Here is a 26,573-nt window from a genome sequence, read left to right as displayed (position 1 = left end):
AGTTAAATGTAGTTTCCTGCATTTCCACATCATTTTATGACCTGATTTATATATAACCCAACCCAGTTTGATCTGTTCCTATTCTTTAACTAAAAATTTAAATTGCCAAAAATTTTAGGGAACGGAATGTAATTCCCTGAATTTAAAAGCTGTTGTTCGCTTTCGGAAAATGACAGCTGGCCTTTTTCGCGCATTAAACGACTTATTTCCCTTTCTGGAATCAAAAGGAACGGAACTTTCGCTGAAGAAAACGCTAGTTTTTGTTCACAATTTTGTCCGAATTTCTGAGGCGGCTAATGTCTTTTCGAACAGACTTAAGCCAACTCTGGGACCTTACCGCAACTTTAGGCGACTTAAGCAAAATTTTGTCAAAGAAGTTAGGCGATTTAAGGACGGCGCCTTCTAATAAATAAGTATTTTTGTTTGGTTTATGACTATGCGGGGAAAGCAGATCTTAGCAAGGCCTATTAAAATCCAAAAAGAAAATTGGGTGTAGCCACGTTTTTTTTTTCTTTTTAGAGATAATTAAGCAACAATTATTCTAAAAAAACAGTAAAATACAAGGAAATGCATGACTTTTTTTTTTCTAAATTGAAGCTTTCTTATCTCTAAAAAATGCATGGTTACCCCAAATTTTCTTTGTGGATACCAAGGGCACTTGCTAAGTTCTGCTTTCTCCACGTAGGAAATCCGAGTATCTCGAGATGTACAGAACGTATGCGCAGTAACAAAAGTAGGCACCGTCTTTAAGGCCGGCGACCTAAACGAACCGTTGCCGGGGCGCCCGAAGACAGAGCGTTACAAATTCATACAGCAAATAGTTTCTCTTTATTGTATTAGTTTGTGCTTAGCAAATATCTTACTTTAACTATTATACATGCCTCAAGAAGGCGATGAGTAAATGTCCTCGGTCTTACCGTAACAAATTCAATAATAAAATGCAATGTTATCATGATAATTGTAATATTATATAATAACAATTATAGTATTGATAACAAATAAAACGTTACGAAGTGCTCTTTGTAAAATGTTCATCACTCCCCCCTGATCAGGAAGGCTGAAGTTTTAGCCGAACCGTTGGGATTTTAAACATTTAATTTTATATACATTTTTAACCAGAGTAACGTTTTATTTCGTTATCACGAATCCACCTGGTTAGAGGTCTATTTTTTTAATTTATAGTATTTTAGTTCTGATGAAATAACGAGAGTATCCAACTTTGAAAAATAACATATTATATTCTTACAAAGCAATTGTTAAATAACACTACATAACAATAATTCGGTCGCAATATAATGATTTCATGGGACAATGTCGGTTATCAAAATAGTTTCGACGGTTTTCAGAACTTTGAGTCGGAAGAAACATAATGAAATGTAAGATAGGAATAATTATTCCTATATTGCCGATTTAAAAAAAAAATACAGCAACGGCTGGCGAATAAATATACGAATTTTCCTAGTACCAGGACATTGTAAACCTTTCAAATGTTCGTGGAAGTTTGGAACAACGAGGAATTCGAAAGCTGTAGAACACGAGGTTAACGTTCTGCAGCTGATGTTTAGTTGTGATAATTTAAGAAATACAGAGTAGAACGTAATGGAAACAAGGAAAGAATGTTAGGAATTCTTTGTTGCCAGAAATATTAAAAGGAACATGATAAATGGTTTTAAACCAATCAGTGAACGCATCACGCATTGTTCAGTCGATTATATACAAAACAATACGATGACAGTAACGAGCACAGAAGACCCATTCAGACAAGTAGTGAAATCTTTCGGACGAAAATGCACAGGATTGTAAATAAGAGCCGGGTGTGGTAAAACCAAATCCAAAGGACAATTATTATTCTGACCAATCACAGCAGACGTAAACAGCGCAATGAACCAATCACGATTCAAAGTAAAAACATGTAACCGACGCCAAGCGCGGGAAAACGCGTGCGAACGAGGCACGATTGGTTTTGGTTTGGATTCCCATTGGTTGAGAAAGTGGCGCGAGTTTTGCTTACCAATCACAGAGCCTGGTAAGGCAAAACCAAAAGAAATGCGACTTATTTCAACAACCAGGTGAAAATCGCTCTATAAATCTAAGAACATCAATTTGTTATTCAACGAATTCGTATTACAGAAAGAAAGCTCGTCTAACACGGAAATTTACCCGATGGATACAGAAAACAGCAAAACTCTAACGTCTGGAGGTTGTCCATGTTGCAAGAGCTGAAAGGAGTGAACTGCTCGTGGGATAGAGCGAAAACTGAGATTAGCAAGGAATCGTGTGAGATGGCGTGTACTGGTAGACGCCATATGCTCCTCCTGGGAGGCTAAGGAATTATGATGACGAATATTTATAATACATCAAATATTTCCATTTATCTCCTTTTGTTGCAAAATCACGTCAGTCGTGCTTTGCATTTATCCATTTTGTAATATCGATTCTAGACCAGTTTTCCGTCTGCATTTCGCACCGAAACGACGGAAAATGGACGAAAGGACTATTAGAGGGAAACCTGCCCTTCATCAAATGAACATTTGACGATGGTTCCGTCTTGGAACGAATTTTCCGTCAAGATAACTTTCTTCATCTTCTCTCTATGAACTCAGCAATTACGCTTGTTTCTGGTCTGAATAGCAGTCCCCCTATTAACCCTTTAAGCCCTAACAGTGATCAGCATCAAATTTCTCCTTGTAATATCAATGCTTATTCAATCCCTGAGGTCATGAGAATTAAGGATATGATCACCCAAGGTGAATTTTCTTGATTTTTTAATAACTTCTCCCCAGTACTTTTATAAGAAAAGTATGGGGACAAAATAGGAGAATTTCATTTGTTCTTTTATATTAGGGGTTAAAGGGTTAATTGTCGAGCGGACGAGACAAAGAACCGAATTCGGGGGCGATCCTCTTCTCCTCTATGTACTTACTTACATCGCTCTTTAAGCTTTCCCGCTCGAATATCAGAAAGGACTGCTAGCTGTATCGCTGTACATCTATGATACAGTTTCGTGTGTATAACAAGGAAGCTTCATCAGATTAAAATTTAACGTCGTTAGCTGTTGCGATTGAAACTTCTCTAGTGTCCAAGCCGTCGTTGTTGGTCCCTTTTTCGGATGGTTCAACTTGTGCACCATTTTTAATGTTCTGGAATGTTCTTTCTAGCGTGGACCCGTGATTATCTCCCCGTTTATCGTCAGCTGGCTTGATTGTATTCATTTCGTTTTCTTCAACTTCAAGAGCATTAATGGCAGATTCGGCGGAGGAGGGATCCGCACCTCGGTTTTGAAAGGCGAGTGAATTTGAGGCGTCTGGCGAGTTAATTTCTTCAGCCTAGAAAAAATGAAGTTCAAGTTTGTTAATAGCACATTTGGTGGGTAAGCTTAAAATCGGTTTTCAAGCAATTCAAAAGGTCGGGGAACCAGGCCGTTTTCTGTACCACAGAGCAACGTAGGAATTGTTAAAATTTACACTTTTCTGAGTTATCAGACTTTAAGGACATCAAGGTTTGCTCATGCAGCCACGGTTGTTATTTGAATGTATACTCCAAAACAAGGTTGGACACCTTATGATATTTACATAACAGCAATCTTGTGATTTTTACCCAACAGAAATCTTACTTTAAACGGTAAAAGAATCAAATTAGTGTACGAGTTGAACCCGGGTCATTTGCTTCATATCTTCTATCCACATCCACTAAGATGGCTAGCTGACAAAAATGAAAATTTTTAACTTATTTCAGAGAGTTTATCATAACAACAAACGATAGCTAACCGCTTTTAAAGCAGTGCTTAGGCTAGCCTCCCTCGCATACGCTCTTTTGGCTTGTCACGCAGTCTTTCCTCCCCAACGAAAGATTACGTGACGAGCCAAAAGAGCGCGTGTATGCGAGGGAGGCTATGACGGCTCATGTTACTTGGCTCTGCTTAGGCCTAAATAGCGTAGATCAGTGCTAAACCCGAAAAACGGATGTACAATGAGAAAAAAAATAAAGAAAAAAAGAAAGAAAACCAAATAGACAAAAATGTATTTTGATAGTGGGGTTTAAAGGGTTATGCTGAGTTCATTCCGGACCAGCGTCTCGTAGGTTGATGAGCCACTGGTGTGTAACTTTGTAAGTACACTGTCTCGTAGCATTCAATCGCTAACTTACCACGGCTCCAGGCCCAGCGATGGAGAGAAGAACGGGAAGGAACAAGAGACCATTGAACGTCCCGACTAATATCAAGGCTACAAGGAGGTTAAAAAAGTATCTGCAAAAAGACAATAGATCATAAAACAGTTTAAAAATGGCTTTCAATCCAGATCAGAACGAGAAAATTCTGATAAAAATCCACTATTTGATAGACTGGGAGCAGTCTCTATCTTCTCCTAAGTTCTGCGACGCACGCGCGATGGTTCGCGCGACGGATCTTGCAAGCAGCGAAGCAGCGAGCTGCGAAAAACGCACGCGCGGAGGAATACTTTTCCTCCCTCTCCCCAATCCCTCCTCGTTCACTTTTCTAATTTGTATAATTTTACCGTCGATTTGCGCGCGTGATCTCAGGAAAGTCCGACTGCTCGCTTTTTAAGTATTTGACAAAACCTCTAACAATCTCACCTGACTATGAATTGAAATGGAGATCCTGCCAACATGACAACGCCAAGAAAAGTAGAAATGGCGCCATCGACGATAGGAACAAATACTTGTTTAATGGCTTGCTGCATTCTTTCATTTCTGTTTCCTGCGCTATGTAGGAAAGCCTGCGATAGGTAAAAAGTGCAACGCAGTTATACGTACGTAATTTTCCCTCTTTTTCCCTTTTTATCAACATCGCGAACCGCACTCTCTTTAACAATTACTATGCACTCGCATTTATTGCATATGAGATGATAGCCAACGAGGTGCATAACGCCGGCCGAGTTGGCTATATTAACCCATATCCAACCAGCGCAAATGGAATAATTGGTTTATTAAAAACAGTCAAGAAATGCTACTAGTTGCAGTTGATTTTCGTCTTGCAAGGACGAAAAAATGACGATTTAATGGGGGCTCTTTCTCAAACATGGTATATTGGTTCGTATACCTTAGCCGCTAAGCGGGTAATCTTGGTACGAGACTACAATCTGCATACACGGGCGGACTCAACCTCGTTCCCAGGGTCTAAGAAGAGAGGCCCTGGGAAATAGGTCGGAGCGCGCGGCGGACTTACCATGCACATGTGAACAGTAAACTCCACACCAACTCCAACAGAGAGAATGAGTGTGACTGCTGGTACAGCGCTGAGTTTAATACCAGCTAATCCCATGAACCCATACACTTCCACTGTGATCATCAGCAGGACGACAACAATAACTCCAGCGGCCCAGATGTTGAACAACATGGCCGCCATCACAGCGAAGCTGATCGCCAGAGAAATGGAAATGGCGACCAAGATTTGCTTTCTCAGCCAGATGTATTGTTCCCAGAACGTGAAGGGCACCCCACTGGGATAGTTAGGCAGGCCATCGGCGGAGAACTTGTCGCATATCTCTCGAACGTTCTATAAGAAATTAAAGGACGATGAGTCCGACGGAAAAAGGAAATCGTTGCAAAAAAAAGTTTAAATTTAATACAAGATTGATGAAGAAAACTATCGATTTTTCGCCTCCATTTCGAAGCCATGTAACAACATAACTAAGACTGGCATTGTGTGGGCTTTTAGACGCGGCTATGGCGTAGTCGCAGTTGTCCTTGGCTCGAAACTAGATTTGGCGTCGTTCGTCGAGCTTATTGGAAAGATGCGCCGATCACGCTCGGTCCAAAGCCTCCCATTTCGCGATAAACAAGGTAAGACCTTATAACGAGGCTGACACAATTTGGCGAATGTGGTCTTCGTTTCAATAAACAGCACACATTGTTAATACAAACAAACTACCAAGTATTTAACACAAAGTGCAGACTTACGCTTACGTGAGATCAAATTAAAACACTTCCAGTGTTAGACAACACTGTAAAGCACTATAAAGGAACTATAGCATACCTTGATCAGCGCCACAAAGTCCTTAGTTTCTCTAAGGCCAATCACGTTAAAGTTGATCTTAGCAAACGTGATTGGCTTTGCAGTCGGCACTAAAATAAAAATGAAGAGAGAAAAACAAGAAACAGCTTTAAAACAAAGCATTTTCTCAAGTAAAGCCGCATATTTAAATACCATCTAGGGCATGTAGGATAAAGCCATTTTGAAGATGATTTTTTACATATTCAGCGCGATTTTTTTCGTGGTGGTCTTCACAGTCTACAGCTCGTCCACTGTTCAAACAAGAAATTCCGTAATACGATTTAGCACCCTCCTTCTAATTAGCGCCCCCCTTCGAATTCGAATGTGTTTTTGTTAATAAGCGCCCCTATTCTATCTACTAAGCACCCCTATAACGTAAGTGCCTTTATTCTAACGAGCGCCCTATTCTGTTCTTTCTGCTGCACCAGAAAACTTTATTATTGATGCAACTGATACTGAAGCTATAGACGTCGAATAGACTAGTGATTTTCTAAAATTCCTTCATATTAACTGAACATTCACCTAAAATTTGATATTGCTACAGTTAAAGTTTTGTTTTGCACATTCGGTTTTTTCTCTAAAAGGAAGTAAGCGCTTTGTCTCGAATAACCGTCCTCCCTTCAGGTACCAAAAGTAAATATGCGCCCCGGCCAGTAAATCGAGTCATTATGGTAAGATCCGCTTAACCTTGGCCTGTATCAAGCCTAATTTTGAACACAATTAGTACCTTGTAATGCCGCATCATCTTGTGGAGTCCTGATGTTTGAGAAGTCTAAAGTCTCTGGTCTAATACTGGCCTACAAATAACCAAACGAAAAAGACGTTATCGAACAGTCACAACATCACGTAAGCGTAATGGCCATGTAACTAAGAGGGATACCATTGGAAGATTTAAAGCTCAAAACGCTAGGCTTACATGTATTTCAAAACGCTATAATTAAAGAAAGAGACCTTTGTTTATTCGTATCAGGGTAGCCCATTCAGACAACTTAAGCAGTGCTATCAATTGGGACCCTGAAAGCAAGCTGTTATATGATTTAATTACGAATTTCAGAGCGCGATTCGCTAGAATCCTTCGCCTTTTCAGTTCCAATGGCAAACATTTGTACTCTATCCCAGACCAGTAAGCAAAACATGCCTATGGTTTCCAAAACCACCAGGTCTACGAAACTCAATAGTCGTATTCAATTCCCAGTAGATCCTAAGCCATCTCTGCATTGTCACGTTCTTTCCTAAGATGACAGAAGTCATTTAGTGATTCTGCCAGCTGCAAATCGGATGGTATCTCAACCTTTTTGTGCATATACTGAACTGCTTGCAGTTTCTCCGCACCACCTACACCTGCCGTGCGACTTTACCAACAAATTTCCAACAAACCTGTGAAAACGCATATCCCAAGACATCCCTGTCAATCCATGCAGTGAGAGCTTTGTAAAATAGTTCAGGTTTGATAACTCCATCTTCACTAACAAGCGTATAATTTCGAACCTGCAAAATTAAAACAACAGACTGATTAGCTTTGAATGCACTCAAGTTTCTTACTAGAATTCTGATAAGTGAACTAGCCAAATTTAAACGAACCAATCAAGAAAGTCACACAATTTTAAGAAGAATCGGATACGATTAAGCGCCGTCTACACGAGCAATTTTCATATGGCAATTTTTATGTGGCAATTTTTATTTGCCCATGCAGATGATGAGAAATGACCAATTTTTATGTGACAACTGCATTTGCTGAAAAGCTGGCGTGTTAGTTTTCATGTGGCAAATAAAAATTGCCACATAAAAAAAATTGTCCATGTAGACGAGATGCCACATAAAATGTGACAACTTTTTCAACGTCATCTGTAGAACCCAGTCCCTACAGTCCCTAACATTTGCGCATCCAGCATGGCGCCATCTTGCTTTTTGCTTTTCCATGGACATCTCCGCTGTGCGAAATTATTACTGACGCAAATTAACAACAAATATTTGTCGAGCCATCTACACGGGGCAAATAAAAATTGCCACATACAGTTGCCACATAAAAATTGCTCGTGTAGACGGGGCTTTAGTTTGGGAATTTTGGCTTACAGGCACGCCCTAACCCAAAAGGCTTTGCGCGCTGCGGGTGTTGTTTCCGCATAGTCATAACCAAACAAAAATACTTCCTTATTAGTAGGCACCGTCCTTAACTGTGTCCAAATGACCTTATCAACTCAATTGACAAAACCAAATATCAAATGTGTATATCAATAGAGCTGACCTTTGATCTGTCAATTTCATCTCCATTGCCGGTGTGAGAGAGTAGTTTGTAGGCGATAACTCCATTATCGGACGCGTTTTCTTTCCAACCGGAGTATGTTATGGTATTATTAGCCCAGTCCTGATTAAACGCTGTTTGAACGTCTGAGAGATAAAACACGACGTCAGTTTCACAGTTCTGATCGTAGAAATGATTTCAGCTATCAGTGTTGTTGTTTAAACTGATACATTATAAACATGGCTGTTAGCATTCAATGAAGCTTAAATTGAGAAGTCATCTCCGGTGGCACTTCTTGGTCCACTGTGATGGATGGCTCTAACTTTTGAGTCCGTGGAGGAATGACTAAAGACAAGCTACTGAGCAGTACTTTCCTGTGCTGCTGTTTATTATGCTGTACAAGGTGGTTCTAACTTTTGAGTCTGTGGATGAAATCCTAAAGTGTGACCATTCAAATGAAAGCTATTGCGCAGAACTTTCCTGTGGTACTGTTTATTATGCTGTACAATGTGGTTCTAGCTTTTCAGTCTGTGGATGAAATCCTAAAGTGTGATCATTCAATCAAATGAAAGCTATTAAGCAGTACTTTCCTGTGATGCTGTTTATTATGCTGGAAAAGATGGTTGTACTATCTGAGTCTGTGGATGAAATCGATTCGTACTTTCTTGCGGTGATATTTTTTGTTCTTACCTTGCAGCCAGTCTCTAAAGTACATCATCCAAAATTTAGGAATTTCTTCTGAGTCAGGAATTCTGATGATGTTTGGAATCTAACATTGAAGGAAAGAAAAGAAGCATTTTAATTTTTCACATTTTAAATTTCTCCAAAAAACTCAAAAACATTTTCAAGGGCATTATTTGTCTTTCCACACGCATGTCTCGCGCAAAAAGATTCAAAGCTTTCCAAAACGCTGCTTGCAGTAACAGATAGAGGTATAAATAGTTATAGTATAGTTAACATCGTTTTCGGAAAGCTCCGAATAGTAATATTGAGCTTCATACTTATTAGAGCGGTTTTCAATCGACTGTCGAAAGCAATTCGAGTTTGCTTTGGGTTCACATAACTACGGTCTGTGATTGGTTAACAAAACTCGCGCCACTTTCTCAACCAATGAGAAGCAAAACCAAAACCAATCGTGTTTTGGCCGCACGTGTTTTCCCGCGCTTGGCGCCAATTACACGTATTTGCCTCGAATTCTGATTGGCTCGCTGTGTTTTTTACGTCTGTTGCGATTGGCCAGAGTAATTTCTTTGGTTTTGGTTTTAAGACACTCAGTTGGAAGCCGCTCTATGCTTACCTCTTTGAAAGCTTCATGGTAAGAGTAGAAAGTCTTCTGTCGATTAGCGTAGTCAAAGCCTTCTTGGGTAACAAGGGTCATTGGATAAAACGAAAAATACGTAAACTGTGCTTCCACAAATTGGTGCGCAACGCTGCCTTGAGGTACAACATCGGTGAGCTCCAAGCCATCTTCAACTTGTAAAGAGCCGTAAATTCCAGCAGCGAGAAGTCCAGCGAAAAGAATCATCACAGCAACCTAGTAAAAGTATTAAATACAAACAGTTTAGGACAAATCACAAGATTAAAAAAACGAGTTCCGAGTTATTTGGTCGCCGGTTTCAAATGCAACATTCCCTACTTCTTAATGCCCACGATGTTGTAGCGCTGTGACCACCGGGCTGTGAAGTTGAAGCGTGACTGGAGCCCCATGCGCATGCACCGAAATGCAAGGAGAGAGAAGATTCCAAGGCGAAGCGCCATCGAAAGAGCTTGAAACGCAAGGGGCGAGGAACAGGTCCTTTACCCTAACCTCGCGTTGAATTCTATTAAGAAAAAATATCGAGGGAAAAACCAGCACCAAATGAAAGTACAGCTCAGTAGCTTTCATTTGAATGGTCACATTTTAGGATTTCATTCACAGACTCAAAGCTAGAAGCACCTTGTACAGCATAATAAACAGCACCACAGGAAAGTACCGCTCCATAGCTTTCATTTGAATGGTCACACTTCAGGATTTCATACACAGACTTAAAAGCTAGAACCACCTTGTACAGCATAATAAACAGCACCAAGGGAAAGTCCTGCTCAGAAGCTTTCATTTGAATGGCCATACTTCGGGGTGGGAACGTCGGGTTTGACTATGAGTGTGACGAGGCTAACTGCTTGTTCTGCAGGAAAGATGTTGTTGTATGACAACAAACTCACCTTGACTGGCGTTTTCTGCAGGCATGGCCCATAATAAGCTGTTGCAAAGTATTCAAGAGATATCCAACGACACGCAGCGCCCTTGGCCTTACCCTTGCCATTTCCCGAAGTGTTTCCCATCCTCGAAGAAGCTATCTGTATTCCGTTGGAACTCACATGATTTCCTGTGTGGTAAAGTAATTTCAAGTTAGCATAGTTGAAAAAAGCAAGACTGTCATCTCGGGAACGCCACATCGTCATCGTTATCGTGACCATGAAACACCTTCTCGCCAAATACCGTAAAAGAAGGGGGGGGGGGGGCACAACCCTTTCTGTGGGTAGTGCACTGGTGCTCAACCAACTATGTCGTCAGGCATTTAAGAGTGAGTGAGTGAGTGTGGCGTGAGTGCGTGAGTGAGTGTGTGAGTGTGTGCGTGTGTGCGTGCGTGAGTGAGTGTGTGCGTGCGTGCGTGCGTGAGTGTGTGCGTGCGTGCGTGAGTGTGTGAGTGAGTGAGTGAGTGAGTGAGTGAGTGAGTGCGTGCGTGAGTGAGTGAGTGAGCGAGTGAGTGCGCGAGTAAGTGAGTGTCCGTAAACAAACAGATTCACAGTGCGTACATAGCTCTACCCACATGTACGAAATGCGTACCTATTTTTGTTACATGCGTTCCTACATTGAACTGAAATTTGTTAGTATATTGTTAACTGTTGTTAATTGAGCAATCTCGGGCACACTTGACTTCGATACATAATAGGTCGTTTTATTCATTCATTCCAAACTTCTATACAGTACTTATTGTAAGACGTTTACGAAAATTCCAACCTAATTTCGGAAGATCCAGGGAGATTTTTCTGGATTTCTTTGAAGATTACCGAAGAAGTCGAAAGATTCAATTCAATTCAATTCGTTTATTTTGCCATTAACCAAAAAAATACAACATAAATACATCATAGACGACACACAATATTCTTACTATTACAATGTTCATACTTAAGTATTTACAATATTAAAAGTGTTAAAGGCTAGGAAGCCTATATAGAAGCCGGGGGCTTATTAACTATAGGCTTCCTAGAACTATAGGATAAACCATAGAAGTTAATGGTACTGATTGAAAATTCCAATTGATTTTTTTTAAAAGAAGAAAAAAAGAAAGAAAGAAAAAAAAAAGAAAAGGTAAAGAAAAGGTGTGTAGCTCAGCAAAGAGTCAATTTAACTTAGAAAGAAGGAATTTTTTAAGTCTTTTGCCAAACAAACTGATACTTTCACTGTTTTGAATTTCACGACTTAGCGAATTGAAAAACGTAGGACCTTGAAACCGAATGGAGAATTTTCGAAGATTAGTTCGACAATAAGGTATATAGAAAAGGCTGGAATTTCTTATTTTATAAGAATGTATTTGGCTTGCAAGAGTAAACATATCACGAAAATAATTTGGAAGTAAGCTTCTTTTAAAAAGATACATAAATTTACCTATTTGGTATAAATAAATGTCAGAGAATTTTAAAATCTCCTGTTCTTTAAAAAGAACACCAGTATGAGCATCAAAAGAAACTTTTGATATTATTCTGATTATCTTCTTTTGCAGAACAATAATGCGATTTAAATGAGACTGATATGTCGATCCCCACACAGAAACACAATAAATTAAGTAAGGGTAAACTAGACTATAGTACAAGGAACGTAAGGAGGTTTTGGGGAGGCAAAAACTAGACTTATAAATAATACCTATTGATTTTGATATTTTTCTAGAAACACTAAGAATGTGAGGCTTCCATGACAAATGCTCATCGAGGATAACACCTAAAAATACTGTTTCTTTCACACGTTTAATGATGATAAGTACTACTTAATATGAATATGAATGAAATTCTTATATGAATGAAATGAATAAAATTCTTATATACCGTACATACCACCAGGTCTCATGGCGGTTTACAATTCTTTGGGGTGAGATCGGACATCAGCATGTGAAGGCGCCTCTGGCAGCCACTATCGGTCCATATTAGATCTCACCCACCCACTCAACCCAAGCATGAGTGTAAAAGATAGAAGGCCAGACCACAACACCGGGGACTACGTCCCCTACTCTTGCGAACAGTGTGTGGGTTCTTTAACGTTCCACAAAGTAATCATGAACAAGGGTTGTGAGACGGGACCTACGATTTATTGTCCTTATCCGAGAAGACTAGAAAGTCTAACCATTTGCAGATGTTATTACAAAGGCAGCACTTTTCTCCCCAATTGATTTTAAAGACCCTGAGTGTTGGTCCGGCCGGGGTTTGAACCCGCGACCTCCTGCACGGGAGCCCGGTGCTCTTAATGATCAGAAACCTTCCAAAAGTCCCCGGGGATCTTCCGAAATTGGCTTGGAATTTTCGTAAACGTCTTACAAATAAGTACTGTATACAAGTTAGACATAACGGATCATGTGTACAATAGGCTCCCTCGGTCGACATGTCCACCGACACATGTCAGCGACTGTCGGTGAAATTTCGGTCGCCTCTCGGTCGATAGTCGGTTGAGAGTCGACCCACACGCGACCGAATCTCGACCAAGTGTCGGTCGCGCATCAGTCGACACTTGGTCGACACTTGACCAACATGTAGGTAGATGCGTTGGTCGAAAACTAAAAACAAAACTATACAGTCGTACCATCAAACATTCCCTACCTGTCGAACTTGCTGAACTGTCGTAAGATTTTTTGGATTGTTTGTCTCCGTTATAAACGTACTCATTTACCAGAACTTCAGCTATGGACGAGTCCGACTTCTGCGTAGCTGGTTTTGCCAACACCAAAGTTGTAGCAGGCCCGCGGGTTATGATGTCATTGTTAGCGAGTTCGGTTTTGCTGCTCGCGTTGGGCGTTAAGTCATTGGCTGATAACACGCTTATAACCTGATCTGGTTCAGACCTGTTGAGCATTAATGGAGTGCCTATTTATTCTCGCCAAAAGAGAAAAGACAGAAACATTGATGCCATAACTGACGATACAATTTGACTTTTTATACAAGCATACAATCTCAGGTTACCGACACGTTAGTCATTTCTTTTCAACAAAGACCTTTTAAGGGACGTTGCCTCCTTTTGTTAATGCGCATGTGTTATGCGCAAGCAGACCTTAGCGACACAGCGGCAAAATGAGTGCGCATGCTCCGCAGATTTGTGATTCGAGCGAGAATCGATTACGAATGCTCCACTTTAATCGCCAAATAAATTCACACCTGTTACCACAATATTTTTTTCTTTGTTGAATAAGATATGTGATGGAGGAAGTTCGAAAGAACCTTTCCTAAAAGCGGCAACCTTATCTATTTTGATTAGGGCTTATCCTCACGAAACGAAAACAAACAATGGGAATTTTAAAAATGCCGCCATTTCGCCGCGTAAGAATTCTCACGCGTGACGAGCATGCGCACTCATTTTGCCGCTGTGCCGACCTTAGTAGGGGCTGATGGAATCTAAAACGAAAATTCATGGTAACCAGGCATTTTTCAGAGATAATTGAGCTTCAATTTGCCTGGGTAATCAAATGGTGACGAGTGAAATTATTTCCTAATTCCACGAGTATACCATTTGATTACCTTTTAACAGCATGGGTGACAAATTACGCTCACAATCCTGAGTTTTTGACTTGTTAATTGTATCGAGAAACGTTGCCATATAACGCTGAAATTTCGCGCCAAAGTTAAGAAGTTATTTGCCATCCATGATATTAGTACAGAAAACGCCATCAATTGTTCTGAATGTAAATATATGAAACATATATTTTGAACTGCGGATGAAAGATCAAACAGAAGAAAGATCCTCGCAGCCAGTACGCAACTTAAGCAGTTGCGAAAAGAAAGTCTGAAAAAACAACTGCTTAAGTTGCGTGCTAACTGCGAGGATCTTTCTTCTATTTGATAAATTGTTCTATAGTTTTAAAGCATTTTAGAATTATCTCTGAAACCTGCGTGGTTAACCCCAATTTTCGTTTTGGTTTCCAATAGTCCTTGCTAAGATCTCCTTTTCCCGCATAGACCTCTGTATTAAAGGGCACCATCCTTAAGACAGCTCTCACCCGGATAATCGTATTAGAGCGGTTTCCAATTGAGTATCGTAAAACCAAAACCAAAGTAATTACTCTGGCCAATCAGAATTCGAAGCAAATACATGTAACCGGCGCCAAGCGCGGGAAAACGCGTGCGGCCAAAACACGATTGGTTTTGGTTTGGATTTCCATTAGTTGAGAAAGCGGCGCGAGTTTTGTTAACCAATCACAGAGCTTAGTAATGCAAAACCAAAACAAACGCGAATTACTTTCGACAGACAAGTGAGAGCCGCTTTAGACGGAATACACTAGTACTGCTGAGTATAAGAGGGTGGCGAATCACCTACTGACCTTGTGAAGCAGCAGATGATGTCATATCTTTGAACTTTTCGTCTTCGTAAGTCCACTCCGATCATGGCAGGGAAAATAATGATGACACCAATAAAATTGAATATAACAACAACAGCAGCCTGAAAGGAATAAGCTAAGTATCAGCAAGTGGTTTGAGCGATTTCCACCCACCCTCCCCTCCCCCTTCCTGAATGGGATACTTGTCAATCACAGGGCCACCCTTTGCATTTTGTGTGGTTACCCTACAAGTTCGCTGGTAAGAATTAAACACCTTGATAGAAAAGGCGTTTAATAGAGTACTTCGTTACTTCACGTTAAAGAAAGATTGGGCGCTGGTCGTGTGGCCCAAGAACAACTTTACGTTTCGCCAAGCTAGCTAGGACGAAGGGCTAGCCTTCGAAATGTCAGCACTCAAATCTCTTTACGGTGGCCAATTTAGCTTTAGTGATCAACTCTGTTGATAAACCAAACATTCGTTTCTACTCCCCACCGACGCAGCACCGCAGTTTCTTTAGAAACTAACCACCTTTAGCTGGGTAAAAGGAGACTTACCGACATAGAACCATGAGGGAATGAAATTGTGAGTGTTAGACGGGAATGCTCATGATAGAAGGTTTGGAACTTTCACACCACTAAACGCTTTAAATTTTAAGCTTGTACTGATTTATTGTTGTGGCTATACCTTGCTTCTTGCCATAACCACATCGAAGCCATTTAAAATACATGCAGTATTGTAGCTGTTTTACTTACCTGTATAGCAAAATATCTCAGAGCTGGTATGGGAATCAGTGCCGCCATGAAGAACGCCAACATATTGTTGAACGACGTAAGGAACACACTGACTCCAATGGTGCCGAGACACAGGCCAACTTCTTCCTGTGAATACAATGAAAAAATACAATGAAAAAAGTAACCATACATTCGATGATCACGCGTTTGCTGCGTGTCAGGTGTTTTACCCTTAAATCTAGCCAATCAAAACAACATTCAATTTTTTCTACCAATCAGGTGCAAGATTGAAAACCAATCGTGAATATTGACGTACACTGGGCAGTGCTTTCCTGAGGTACTGTTTATTATCCTGTAATAAATGGTTTTGACCTTTCGTTATTTGGTGAAATCTTAAATATCAACATACACCAATTCAAAATGAACGCTACTGACAGGACTTCCCTGTTTATTAGAACAGAAAGTGCTTCTTAAACATCTAAGTCTGTAGATGAAACCCACAGGGACTTTCTGAAAATCTCATAGGTGAGAGAGTCTCCTGGTTTAAATATTATTTTTACTAAATAATTTCCTGAAGTGCTGTCCATTACGTCGTGCAAGAGGGCTCCAATTTTTATCACGATGACATATTTTCCAATTTAAACTCTTGGTCACTTTTTGGAGAACTAATATTTACCTTATTACGAACATTTCTTCGCTGCGTTAAAGTGGCATACGAGTGAGCCAAGAGAAACATGTCATCCACGCCCAGACCGAGGGCTAGGAAGGGAAGCACCTGGCGAGAAATAAATTTTGCTGTTAACAAGAGAAATTCCGTAATGTGAACATCACTGTTAACATTGCATTTTACTCAGTATCGGCGTAAGAAAATTAAACAATCTAACGGATGCGCAGACGAAATTGAACTTACCCAAGCCACGTAAGAGCTATCTAAAACAAAGTTTTGGCTGTAGTGAGGCATTTTATGGAACAGCTTTCCCGAGAACCTACACAAAGCAGACTCACTTGGGCACTTTAAAATGAAAATCGAGGTAGAGATAGAGATAGATGGTCTATTTAAATTTTTACATAGCAGCCCACTACAGCTGAATTGCGTAAAAATTTTTAAAATAGGTCAGGCAGGCTTCCACACGGCATTATTCTAAAAGACACGGTGTATTAATTAGTTTACTATTGTATATTTACTGAAGGTTTTAAGGTGTTGAAAGAAAGAACTAAAGTTTTATTTTAAGTTACAGATAAGAATCAAATCTGCACATTGTTCCCTTTATGTCATTCACCACTCAAAGTAAGCGTAATATTTCAGGGGATCTTTCAATTACGATTTTTGAAGTTTGGACAGGTTCAATCATACCAGCTGTTTTTCTTTGAATTCAGCTGATCTATCTTTGCAGTATAATTAAAGTATTTATTATTATTATGGAAGATTTCATTTTTGTTTTCATGAATTATTTACATAACTTGCGGACACGGGTCTGGGCTAGTTATGTTACACTCAATCATTTTCATTACATTCAAACAGTTTATACGTATTCATAGAACTTCTTAATTATATTTGCGTTCTGGCAGATAATCCATTTCTGACAGCGTTCAATAAGGAAGGACAGCTCTCTGTCATTGTTCGTTATTGAGCTTATTATTATTATTATTATTATTATTATTGATTTTAGTCTTTGAATACCTGAGTTGAAGCAGCGTTAAACGGTATACCACACAGTGCGCAGAATCCCAACCCAGCAGCCACTGAGAGCGTTACGAGAAGCACTCCAGCGAAACCCAATGCACCATGGGAATGGACTCCGTCACACCAGCGCTTCAGGGTGACGCATGCGTACACCAGCTGTAACGAAACAATAACAGTTCAATCAGTAACTTGGAAAGGAGGTTACAACTCTTGTACACGGAAAAAAAAAACACGGGGCCGACAAAAAACAGATTCATTTTTGTCTCATCTACCATTCGATTGTGGATAAAATCCGTAAGTATGACACCTCAAAATATAACTTCCATTTCAGTAAAGCGTTTGATCTTGTAATTTTTACTTTGCAAATGTTCGTGAGTTTAAAGGCTGGTTTCCATATGATCGCGGATCGCAGATCGCAGATCGCAATAAGGTCTGCGATCGTCTGCGATCATATGGAAACCAGCCTTTAGATAGAACATGGTTCTATCTTCTGCGATCGTCTGCGATCGCGATCGCAGGATCGCAGACGATCGCAGAAGTAGTTTCCATATGATCGCAGACGATCGCAGACCTTATTGCGATCGGCGATCTGCGATCCGCGATCATATGGAAACCAGCCTTAAAGAAAAAGTTCCGTTTTAAAAGGGCAAGTCCCACCTTCATTTCACACCTTTATGGTTATGACATACAAATATAGACGTCGTTTAATTGTAGCAAGTTGGTGACTTAAGCGTCCTCTGAAAAAATATGCCTCAAAATTCAAGACCTTGGTTTTTAATTCGGTCAACAGGGTTTATTCCGAAAACTAAGCTAATTTTATCAGTAAGGGTTGTAGAAAAAGACACACGTTGTTTGTCAGTTGTTTAAGTTCTGATAATTCATTTACAACTGAAGGTGAGAATGGTCAGGCCGGGCCAGACCCCTTTAGGGCGATTTAGACGGTACGATTTTGCCTACGATTTATCGCATGCGACACGCTTACGCCATGCCTACAACACGAATCGCGTCGTGTAAATCAACCTACAACATCCTTACGACAGACGCACACAACACTAAAAATGTCGTAGGATTTTAAAACATGTTTTAAAATCCTACGACAATCGTAGGTAAAGGCAATGTTGAGTGGCGAGAGTTGTGTACGATTTTTACATGACGCAAGCAGCGCGCGCTCTAGAAATCGCATGCGACAGTCGTAAGTAAAAGTTGTACCGTCTAAATCGGCCTTTTTATACCGGAAATTCTGTTTAATTTTTAGTGTGAAAATTCAAATGAGAGCTATTGCACAAAACTTTGTATGGCACTGTTTATGTAACAGCAGGAGTGTTTTATCGGATTTAAAACCAGGAGTCGCAGCCGAGTGGTTTTAGCCTCGATAAAACACGTGCTGCGAGTTTTTTGAACGGCTTCAAAAACATTCCGGAGAAAGCGTGTGTCAATAGAGTTATAACAATTATGCTTTTGTGAACGTTGGAAATTAGCATACGAGGAAAACACTGCATACTAATGAGGAGTGTTTTATCAGCTGTTAAAACACCGCATACGAATGTGGAGTGTTTTATCAGCTGATAAAACACCGCCCGCTTACTAATGAGAAGTGCTTTATCAGCTGATAAAACGCCGCATACTAATAAGGAGGAGGTTTATCGATATAAAGTCACTGCATGTTATTTATTACCGACCATTTGATAGGTCAATGGGCTTATGAATTATTAATGAGTTTTTGAATGCCCGCTACAAGATAGTTTTGATCTTTCAGTTTAGGGCAAATTCGGGAAGTTTTACCATGAGCACGTATCCGATAGCAATCCTTGTTACGCTTGTTTGAGAGAACTCCTTGAGCAAGTCTGTAACAGAAGCTGAATCAAACGCCAAGATGCTGAAATCATCAGCTGCACTGACATCCTTATTGATTTCCTGCGAAGCAAAAGAAGGAAACATGAGAAAATGAAAACACCAAGGCTACAACAACAAGGTCGCTAAACAAACGTTTTGTTAGCAGACCGATGGCTTAGTCTAAATAAATAAATCCCTTTATTTAAGCGTCAATGTATTTAGCGCAGAGCACTAATCCAGATCGACTTGGAATTTAGAAACGTTAGTTTTTGAGGAGAGGGGAAACCCGGAGTACCCAGAGAAAAACCTCTCGGATCAAGGACGAGAACCAACAACAAACTCAACCCACATATGACGCCGGGTCCGAGAATCGAACCCGGGCCACATTTAAAAGTAATGGTAGATCGTTCTGGAAAAAAAGGCCCAGTTGTTCAAAGCCCGATTAAGCTAATCCTGGGTCAACGTGAACTTTGATTAGAGTTTATTTACTTATTCGTAAGGATTCTTCCAAACGATTTTTGTCCCTCAGTTTTGCCTTAGACTTTTTTTTTTATCATTGGCTTAAAATTAACCTTTAAAAACATTTTTAACGAGCGAGTTAACTTTTAATCGTGGATCAGCGTTAATCGGCTTTCAAGCAACCCGGCCCTGGTGTTTTTAAGAAATTTACGTTTGTGAAGCTCCTCTGCCACGCCTCTAATACTTTTTTCGCGGCATCAATGTTCCAGTCGACGCCAAAATCATTTGATTTGTCAGCCCAACGTTTGTACAAATCCTGCGCTCCGGTTAACACAAGAATAGTCTGCAATGCTTGAGCACTGAAATAGGAACAAACGATAGGTTTGAATCGATTTCGACTATGCTTACGTACGACAAATTTACGACCCGATTTAAATCTCGCTACGCAAGCAACAGGTTGCGTAGGAGCACTCGGATTTCCTTTTTCCGAGTATGCCTGTGTCACTCACTGAATAATGCTAGTAATGATCAAAGATTAGGGAGTGCATTCGATTATCTCGATTCCAGGCTCTCTCTCTCCTTTGCAAGTTGGTGTCTGCAGGGGATGCCAGATACGTGTCACAAGAGGCAATCATTCGATCTACGTTTTCCCATACAATCTCGACTCCAATCTGTATTCTGGGTGCGTTCTTTCCACGTCGAACGCAACTAATTTGACTAATTTGGTAGATAAACTGGCAAAACCGAAGTAAACCCAAGTGACGTGTTCGCTGGCGTAACAAGCCGTCTTGGTTTAAGGCCTCCATTATCTGATGTCTGCTTGAATAAAAACCTCCAACCTTCCTCACCTTTTCAATGTTTGATTATCTTTCTCTGTTCCACCAACAACCAGCTCTTCAGCCCACTGCATAAATTCAGTCGCAAATCCCTTACAACCTCCAGTTAGCTCCTTAGCAACGTCCGGTGGCTAAAAGAAATTGTGCAGACTTAGCTTGGTGTTAGACTTTGGTGTTAGGACAAGCCCTCTAAGAAAGCTACAATCATGGACAAAAGTGATGAGACAATTTACCAAAACTAACGCTTTCGAACTAACAATGGTATTCTGTATTTGAATGAAAACACTTTTTTCATCTGTAGTCACGCCCTCCCCCCGCCCCGAAACAATGTTGCAAAACACTTTTCGGATGTTTATTTGTTTCCAACATTGAAAAAGGGGAAAGGGGAAGCTACCTTTCACGAGAAGAGAGAGGAGAATTTACACCTAGGGGAAAAACGTTTGCCCATGATTGTGGTTTCTTTTTCACACACTTCAAGCTAGAGATCCAAGCCAGACCTTTTTTCCTCCGTTAACCTTCTTTCCAGTTTCATAAAAACGAAATTAACTTACTCTGTTTTCATACTGATACCCTGTAATAAAACTGCATTAATGCGTCATAATACTTCTTGCTTCGTCGATACTGGACACTGCTTACCTTTCCAGAATTCGAAGGTGAGTTGGGAGCTGTTCTCGGGCATTTTGATTCTGTTGGGTCCAGACATGGCCTGTTCTGATAACCGTCTGTAATGCCCGCCTGTTAAAAGTGAACAAGTTATCAAAAAGTGAGAATCAATGCGGATTTTAGAAGCAAATGAGAGAATCCGATATTTAACAATTACCCTGCGAAATCGCGGGAATTTCGCCTGATTCTTAAGCCGACGAGGCGGTAGGCCGAGTTGGCTAAAATCAGGCGATATTCCGCAAGATTGAGCAGGATAATTGTTTTATTATTTGTAACAGATTAGATCCCGCGATAAGGGAAGCAGAGTCACTGACTGCTTTTAAACGTGGACTGTCAAAAGCCATTTTATGATCCTTTTAGTTCTACTTTTAACTTTTGTGTATACATTTTTTTCATTTCTTGTTTCTATGATTAGGTTTTTATTTGTTCTTGGTAATTTTCTAGAGGACCCTTCTGTAAACCACTTTTGCGGCGTAGGCACTCCCCATTAAAGATTACCTTCATTATTCTTTTCTCGTTGGACACTGTAGTCTGCCTCGCAGCCGTTCTGTCTCGTCACGCAACGCTCCTCCCTTGTTGCGTGACGAGACAGAACGGCTGCGAGGGAGACCAACGCCCCTGTGACTAGTTTTGAAACGAACTGTCTTCGAAGATAAGCCCGTAAAAAATCCTTTGAAACTCAGGACGTGCAATGTATACGAACACGAGTTATTTTGAATAAGAAAGATCGCGAACAATGTTAAAATTAATACTTCATATATTACGGTAGTGATTCCTTTTGTTTTCTGTTCATAAGTAGATCCTTCTCCAAAATGGCGGCAACAGATTTGAATGAGTTAAAATTGAACTGAATGAAAACCTGATTTCAGCACTGGAAAGAGAACCTTTACTTTAGAAACCTTGCAAAGTTGCAGCATATCAGGTGTTATATCAGCTTAGGAAATTTAAGATGAAGTTTGACAAATTTACAGACGTTTGTATGACTGGGGGTATGCGTCATACCCCCAGTCATACAAACGTCTGTAAATTTTTCATTTTTCAACTTACATTTTCTCAGCTGATATTACACCTGATACGCTGAAACTTTGCAGGGTTACTAATGTAAAAGTGCTCTTTCTAGTGCTGGTATACGTCTTTAATTTAAACTTATTTGAATTTTCGCCTGCCATTTTGAAGAAAGGTCTATTATTAATGACTTTGAGAACTTCGAGTTAAATGCCCGTTTGGTCTTCATCGTTTGTTTAAAGAAAAACAATGATGCAGTGATCGTCATCTACCTTGACGAACATATCTACGATCTCCTTTTCGCCTGGTATGTTTAATAACGGCAGAAGAGCGAGAAGGGTGCTAGGATGACTTTCTGTCCATTCTAAAGGGACACTCCTGTAAGGAAATATAAGATATAAGAATGGCGCGGGTTAGTTAAAACGAAAAAAAAAAAACAACAACTATTTCAATCAATATATTACGCGTCGATCAGGAAACGAGAAGAGTAAGTTGCATCTAATCTGCCGCGGAGATTGAAGGCCCGTTCAAAGGGTTTCAACATTTGCTTCGAACAACATGCGTTTAACACAGTTGTTGAACCAAATGTCGGGGGCGTTTGAACAGGTCGTTCAATATTGTTGAAAGCGTAACTGAAAAATGTTGAAAGCTTGTTAAAGGGGGTTGAATCAAATTTACATTGGTTTAAACTTTCATTCAGCATCGCTTCAAAATTTCCTTACTTCTTGAAAAAATGTTGAATGGCGTTGGAACTGTTTGAACACTCCGTTCATCCAACATTTACCCAACATCCGTTCAACTTTTCTTGAACAAATGTTGGGCAGATGTTGAAACCGTTTAAACGAGCCTAAACGAGCTGAGTAAAACGCCAAGATATGTTTGATAGCTCGGAGCTTGCTGCTGCGTCAGCGTACTTACTGAAACTGGGCTGGTAAAACTCCTCTTAGCTTTAAGTTTTTAGCACCATCCCAGAAGCAGTCCAGTGGAGAGATGACCAAGCATGGAATGATTGCTGAAACGATCTGCATGATAAAGGGAAGAAAAATAACAGTGTAAACACTCTTGCAAGAAACACTACATCGGGGAAACAGCCAGGGCACTAAGAGAGGCTGTCAGATCACAGTAAGCAATCGCTATATGCGGTTCCTGAACAGCTGGACAGGACGGGATACTCAGTTCGCTGGGAACGGAGATCTATCCTCGACAGAGAACCTACGGATTTCCAGCGCAAAGTTAAAAAAGTGATCTTTATTAAACGGAAACAACCTGAACTGAACAGCAACAGAGGACATGATTTACTAGCGGTCTTCAATCACCTTTTGTCACGTGATCCGAAAGGATCACGTGATAACAAGGTGAGGTGAAAAGTCGTGTTTTTACACAACATTTCACTGATGAAGCTTCTGCGATAGCAACGAGAGCTCCGAATTTAATACCCGGCTCTTTCTCCGAAGAAAGAATTTGCACACGTCAGTGTGAACACTGCTTCAGTCCACCAGGGCCTGCTTGTTCGAAAACCTATTAACGTTAATCCACGACTAATATTTGTGTCAGATCGGAGAAAGAAGAAGCCTTTCTCTGTAGCAAGACACCCCCGGGTATTAAAACATGAAGGAAGTTCTTCGAAATGTTTTAATACAGCTTTTAATTGGTAAATTTTATAGGTTAAATTTTATGTATGAGCCCATGATAGGATTTTGAGTATAAGCCGTGCTACCAGTAGAACTGGCGGAGAAGGCGAAACCCATACGAAAGTACGGAAGAGACAGACAAACGGAAAGAAGAATGAACACAAAGCCAGAACCACACAGGACATCGAATGACTAACTTAATAACCAGACAAGATGCCCCGAGGGCACAAGGCAAAGTGAACAGACACAACCGAATGTTTTAATACCTGTGGCGGTCATGCTACTGAGAAAGACTTCTTTCTCCGATCTGACACAAACATCTGACAAAAAAGTTAACTATGCTAAGCGCACTTAAGTCATTTAAAATTAAGTTTCTTCTTTCTGCAATTTTTCATTAATTTAATTTGCAGCCTTTAATTATTAATAAGTATTTCAAGAACAACCAGAAGCCCTCAATTCAGAAAAACAACCGTGAAATTGGCAATTGGTGCTGTTCCTTGGGTCGTGCGGATAACTTGGCGTTGGTGGCCTTAAATACCGTTAATTTTGCAAATTATTTATGACGCAATATTGGAAGACCGCCATATGATCGACGATGTTCCCTGACGATGAAAGGGAGAAACAGCGATTGGAGAAAAGAAAGGCAGCTCTCGGCTATTAAAACTGGGTTATTCACGAAGATTTGGGTTTTTAAAAAACAAACAAAGAAACAAATTGTTTTGTGTTAAATAAGAGGAGCTTTTTCCTGTGCGCATAAGGTACAACCTTGAATTTTGGCAAACATCTGGCGAAAGTTTCGAAGCCTTTCTAAAATCGTCTTAGAAGGTAGATGTACATGATAAACAAAGATGGTACAATTGTTGGTACACTCCCCCCCCCCCCCACCCTCCCCTCTCCTACGCTCATTATTTCACCACTTACCCCATCAACTAAGGAATTGTTGAAGGATGGCACTTCCGGTACGTAGCATAAATCTGAGTGGGTCCAAACCCTGGAAGAACAATGGAGGGTTTAGCTTCCGTATCAGCCTGTGTACAAATTTTGACGCGATCGCCGAAGGCAGAAACCCGCCGCCATTACGCCAAACAAGATTTGACGCAATCGCCGCGGGCAAACACCCGCCGCGATTGTGCCAAACAAGATTTCATACAATTGACGCGGACAAAAACCCGCTGCGATTGCGTCAAACAAGATTTGACACGATTGACGCGGGCAAAAAGCCGCCGCGATTGCGCCAAACAAGATTTGACTCGATTGACGCGGGCAAAACCCGCCGCGATTGCGCCAAACAAGATTTGACGCGATCGCCGCTGGCAAACATCCGCCGCGATTGCGCCAAACAAGATTTGACACGATCGCCGCATGCAAAACCCGCCGTGATTGCGCCAAACAAGATTTGACGCAATTGACGCGGGCAAAAACTCGCCGCCGTTGCGCGAAACAAGATTTGACGAAATCGCCGCGGGCAAAAAACCCGCTGCGATTGCGCTAGACGTTTTACATGGTTAAAGCCTTTTCATTCAAAGTTATAATAAGGCAAATTAAGCTTATAGAAGGCCGTGCCTTTCGAAATATTGGAAAATATACTTCCATGACCGTGAAATCAGCCTTGCTCTTTTTTTAGATTATTTGCTTTACAATTTTTTTGCTGATTAGATCCTTCACTACAGGATCCGGTACTTTTATTTTGTCACGGTGGTCCTTGCAAACACAGTTTATCACTGGTTTTTACTGAAAAGTTATAATAGTCTTTTTCAGTGTTAGGTATATACTAGATAATAACGTCAGCTCTTTCGACATGATATGTATGTAAACAGTTGAAAGACCGTTAAAACAGTCAATTTGGAAATTTTCTGATTATACTTGATTGGCTTTAGTCGAGGTTTCCGGTAAAAGTTGCTCGTTTTGTTCGCATGGCGTAAACATACATAACAGTTGGTTGATTTACGGTTCACGGATAGACTTAAAAGAGTCAAGATATTCTCCACATCAGTATGATGAAAAACAAATCCATCGTCATCCTATAAATTCGAGATCGGCCGTAAAGAAATTAGTTGCCAGTTCCTGCATTGTAGTACAAGACCACCCCTCCCCTATTTCAATGACGGGAATTTGGGACACCTGCGAAGTCGTCGTTGAGTTTTTGGGGGGAAGGGGTGGGGGGAATCATATTAGTCTTTTTATTTTGTCCAAGAAGATGGTATTTTGAAAGATAGTCGCTTTGCACATAACACCGAAAACGGCAACCTCAAAAATAAAGAGTGTTTTAGTAAAACAAAAAATGCTGATAATCTTACTTGTTGAAAATAGTGACTTTGACTTCAATAGCCTTTTGAACAGCTTTCAGATGCTGTTGTAGTGATCCCACCGTTAAGATGTTCTGCTTTCCATCATTAGACGCATGTATTAAAAGTTCGTTCGTTGTTCCACTTCCTTCTCCAAGAGAGTCCTTGGTATATTTCAACTCCTTTTCCAGCCGTCCGTCAACTAAAAACGTAATAACAAGGACAAAAAAAAACTATTTATAATGTTCCTTCTTGAAGTCCAAATCAAAGGAGAACAGTCAGATAACTATCAGATAACTTTAATCATCAAGCTGTAAATTTAAGTCGCATTCAAGTCGAATCTGGGAGTTTGGTCTCGCCCTGGTTCTTGGTTCTTGTGACCTGATGGTAAAGGGGGTAAAACGCACGTGCTGAGCCAATGCACTGCTAATTAGGAGCGTACTTCTTGCCTTAACTGTCCCTAATTAACTAAAACACATGCATGAGAAGTCACGGCTCAACCAATCACAGTGGAGACTGGCAGTTACGCACGATTTTAGTAAAACAAACTTGCAACAATTTACTGCAACAACATCTCAATGTTTTAATCACGGACTGCCATACGCTCTCCGACGTTTAATTTCAACTGCCGCC

The 26,573-nt window shown here is 40.4% G+C and overlaps 1 protein-coding gene and 1 long non-coding RNA gene across 3 annotated transcripts in view; one reads left to right on the top strand and one right to left on the bottom strand.

The window, feature by feature from the left end:
• The window catches only part of LOC146462512 (uncharacterized), a 59,482-nt gene that overhangs the window by 25,662 nt on the left and 7,247 nt on the right, over positions 1 to 26,573 (top strand). The window lies entirely within an intron of this gene.
• LOC146462513 (protein patched homolog 1-like) overlaps positions 810 to 26,573 on the bottom strand; it is a 29,820-nt gene continuing 4,056 nt past the window's right edge. Inside the window, exons 2-26 of one of the 2 annotated variants that reach the window (XR_014857112.1) lie at positions 25,953 to 26,142; positions 24,577 to 24,646; positions 22,943 to 23,046; positions 22,297 to 22,402; positions 20,993 to 21,091; positions 20,369 to 20,487; positions 19,732 to 19,879; positions 19,011 to 19,142; positions 17,226 to 17,384; positions 16,221 to 16,319; positions 15,566 to 15,691; positions 14,816 to 14,934; positions 13,104 to 13,345; positions 10,458 to 10,621; positions 9,553 to 9,789; positions 8,946 to 9,024; positions 8,259 to 8,401; positions 7,391 to 7,501; positions 6,741 to 6,810; positions 5,996 to 6,084; positions 5,186 to 5,515; positions 4,594 to 4,736; positions 4,147 to 4,246; positions 2,810 to 3,326; positions 810 to 2,681 (exon numbers count right to left, since the gene is read on the bottom strand). Coding sequence is in view for 1 of the 2 variants with exons in the window: in XM_085085539.1 (XP_084941665.1) it covers positions 3,033 to 3,326; positions 4,147 to 4,246; positions 4,594 to 4,736; positions 5,186 to 5,515; positions 5,996 to 6,084; positions 6,741 to 6,810; positions 7,391 to 7,501; positions 8,259 to 8,401; positions 8,946 to 9,024; positions 9,553 to 9,789; positions 10,458 to 10,621; positions 13,104 to 13,345; positions 14,816 to 14,934; positions 15,566 to 15,691; positions 16,221 to 16,319; positions 17,226 to 17,384; positions 19,011 to 19,142; positions 19,732 to 19,879; positions 20,369 to 20,487; positions 20,993 to 21,091; positions 22,297 to 22,402; positions 22,943 to 23,046; positions 24,577 to 24,646; positions 25,953 to 26,142 (3,473 nt within the window). In the remaining variant the exon portion in view is untranslated. Of the gene's footprint in view, positions 3,327 to 4,146; positions 4,247 to 4,593; positions 4,737 to 5,185; positions 5,516 to 5,995; positions 6,085 to 6,740; positions 6,811 to 7,390; positions 7,502 to 8,258; positions 8,402 to 8,945; positions 9,025 to 9,552; positions 9,790 to 10,457; positions 10,622 to 13,103; positions 13,346 to 14,815; positions 14,935 to 15,565; positions 15,692 to 16,220; positions 16,320 to 17,225; positions 17,385 to 19,010; positions 19,143 to 19,731; positions 19,880 to 20,368; positions 20,488 to 20,992; positions 21,092 to 22,296; positions 22,403 to 22,942; positions 23,047 to 24,576; positions 24,647 to 25,952; positions 26,143 to 26,573 lie in introns of both variants that reach the window. The other variant, XM_085085539.1, reaches the window with a different exon arrangement.

Source organism: Pavona decussata, unplaced genomic scaffold (assembly GCF_977016875.1).
Source record: "Pavona decussata unplaced genomic scaffold, jaPavDecu1.1 SCAFFOLD_186, whole genome shotgun sequence".
NCBI lineage: Eukaryota > Metazoa > Cnidaria > Anthozoa > Scleractinia > Agariciidae > Pavona > Pavona decussata.
The sequence above is the reverse complement of the archived record's forward strand: the minus strand, read 5'-3'. Positions and strand labels throughout refer to the sequence as shown.